Source organism: Jaculus jaculus, chromosome X (genome assembly GCF_020740685.1).
Source record: "Jaculus jaculus isolate mJacJac1 chromosome X, mJacJac1.mat.Y.cur, whole genome shotgun sequence".
Lineage (NCBI taxonomy): Eukaryota > Metazoa > Chordata > Mammalia > Rodentia > Dipodidae > Jaculus > Jaculus jaculus.
Genome location: NC_059125.1, coordinates 130,007,009 through 130,009,370, shown reverse-complemented (window position 1 = coordinate 130,009,370; position 2,362 = coordinate 130,007,009). Strand labels below are relative to the sequence as shown.

At 41.1% G+C, this 2,362-nt stretch overlaps 1 protein-coding gene across 1 annotated transcript; it reads right to left on the bottom strand.

Annotated features, from left to right (window-relative positions):
* Nucleotides 1-1,226: 1,226 nt before the first annotated feature.
* LOC101597969 (small nuclear ribonucleoprotein F-like) lies at nt 1,227-1,481 on the bottom strand. Its single transcript, XM_012947860.2, has one exon. It carries the CDS (start codon nt 1,479-1,481, stop codon nt 1,227-1,229), a length of 255 nt encoding a protein of 84 aa, XP_012803314.2.
* Between the last annotated feature and the right edge of the window lie 881 nt (nt 1,482-2,362).

Genomic DNA, 2,362 nt, shown 5'->3' with positions numbered 1-2,362 from the left:
CTTCCTTACACTTATTTTGTGGGAATATTACTCCATCCTTCAAAGCTACAGCATTTTTCAAGTTCCTCTCTGAAGCCATCTTTAATTTCATACTCTCTTACCTCTAGAAGAGATGGCTAACAGGGGTGGACATATTAGATGGGGACCATGTGAAGGCCACATCATTTTTAAATGAAAGAAGGTAGATTGAAACCTAAGCCTAACTGCAAAAGTCATGCCTTTTCTCATATCACAACACAACTATTAGCTAACAGCCTCAGGAACTTGTCCAGTTGAGCCTCTATGGTACATCTTCTATTGTAAAAAATTTCTCTTCCACAGATAAGGCAGACACATGCAGTAATGGCAGCAATATTCTAGGTGCAATCACAAATGTTTTAGAAAGCAACATGACAGACACATCACATATATTCCACAAAACAATGAGCATTGTTTCCCTATTGGGCTTTTCCCCAGACTCACCATACCAAACATGAGCTTTCTTCTTTAGAGTATACTTTTAATCCAATTCAAAGTAAATTGGTTGCTCTTAAACAGTCATGCCATTATTGCTCCTGTGGGCATATCATGTCTGGGCATGATGGTACTTTAGCAGAGGATCCATATCTGTGTAGACTGATGGCAATAATTCTCCTCAGCAGCCTTCTTGGCATCTTCCAGTACTAGGAAAATTAGCTAATAAGAAGGGAGCTTCTGGTTCAATACCAGTCTGATTTCTCATAACCTGTACCCAAAGCATACTGTGTCTTCAGTAATATGTACTTGCCATCTAGATCTGGCATATAACTGTTGTGACAGTAGTCTCGCCCCCCCCTTTTTTTGTTTGGATGAGAGCCTTAGGCCCTTCCTGGCCAACAACTCTCCAGGAATTAGTCTACCTATGACACTGGGATATTTACTGATCAACCTTATGGTACCTGGGCAGATGTTTTCACCTATGTATTTCTGAATTCTAAACTGCTAGAGAAGAATTTCCAGAAACTTTTCAAATCTAGTAATATTAAAACATCATGTAATGGAAATTTTTACAAGGAATAGATAGGATCTTTGAAAGCCCACCATCATTCATTCCATGCAAGTACCAGCTGGCCTCAGTGATTCAGGATTTGTGGGTTCAGGAAGGGTCTCCCAGACTTGTGAAGCCCACTTTTGGGTCTTTATCCTATTTTTTTAAACAATCTTTATGGTCTAGAAATATACATTTAAAAAGTCCCCAACTAAAGGTGCTATTCTCTCATTTCCCCATCCTCTTCTTCAACACCTGTGATATAAACGACATTGTTACACCTTATTAAAACTTTACCCAGATGTCCAGACAATGCCCCATCTATGTATTCTTCTGTGTTTGCAAGCTGCATGTTCATATAGCCATGTACAGATGCCAGGTCGCCCTTGTACTCCATTCCCCACTTAAGTTTCACTGTCACTGGCTTTCCTGTTAGTCCACTGAGGAAAGGTTTGGGATTGAGGGATAGACTCATTGCTAATGCGGGGGAATGCTACAGGCTACAAGCCACCGACCCAGCTGCTGTCGCTCCCTCCTGGCAGCAACCACTCCTGCAAGGTCCCCTTTATCCTCTTTTAAATTTTTTGTTTATTTTGATTTATTTATTTGAGAGTGATAGACATACAGAAAGAGGTAGATAGAGAGAATGGGCTGGCCAGGGCCTTCAGCCACTGCAAATGAACTCCAGATGCCTGCACTCCCTTATGCATCTGGCTAATGTGGGTCCTGGGGAATGGAGCTTCAAACCTGGGACCTTAGGCTTCACAGGCAAGCACTTAGCATCTAAGCCATCTCCCTAGCCCCCTTTATCCTATTTTAACAAAGAATTGATAAAATGAACTCAAGAAGGAGAAATTATGAATTACTGAGTTTATTATTTAGGGAAAAATCATAAAACGTGAAGTTTATTTAGGAGAAATTAGGATCTAAGAAAAGGCTGGAGCAATTTCACATGTACATGGAAGACATAATATAGAAGCCTATGCAAAAAGATTTAGAAACAGCCCAGTGTGATGGTGCCTGTGAAGCCTAAGGACTCAGGTTTGATTCCCCAGGACCCATGTAAGCCAGATGCACAAGGGGGTGCATACGTCTGGAGTTTGCAGTGGCTAGAGGCCCTGGTGCACCCGGTCTCTCTGTATATCTGCCTCTCTCTTTCTAATAAATAAATATATAATAAAATATTTAAAGAGAGTTATTACAGTCATGGTAGACCCCGAGTTTAGAGAAATTACACTTGTAGCAGGTCCAGACTGTAGAGGAAATACCCTTGTGGTAGACCCAACCAGGTCTCTGCTTACATATCTGATCCTAAGAGGCTCACCCTGATTGGATATCTGAATCATATAAAGGAAG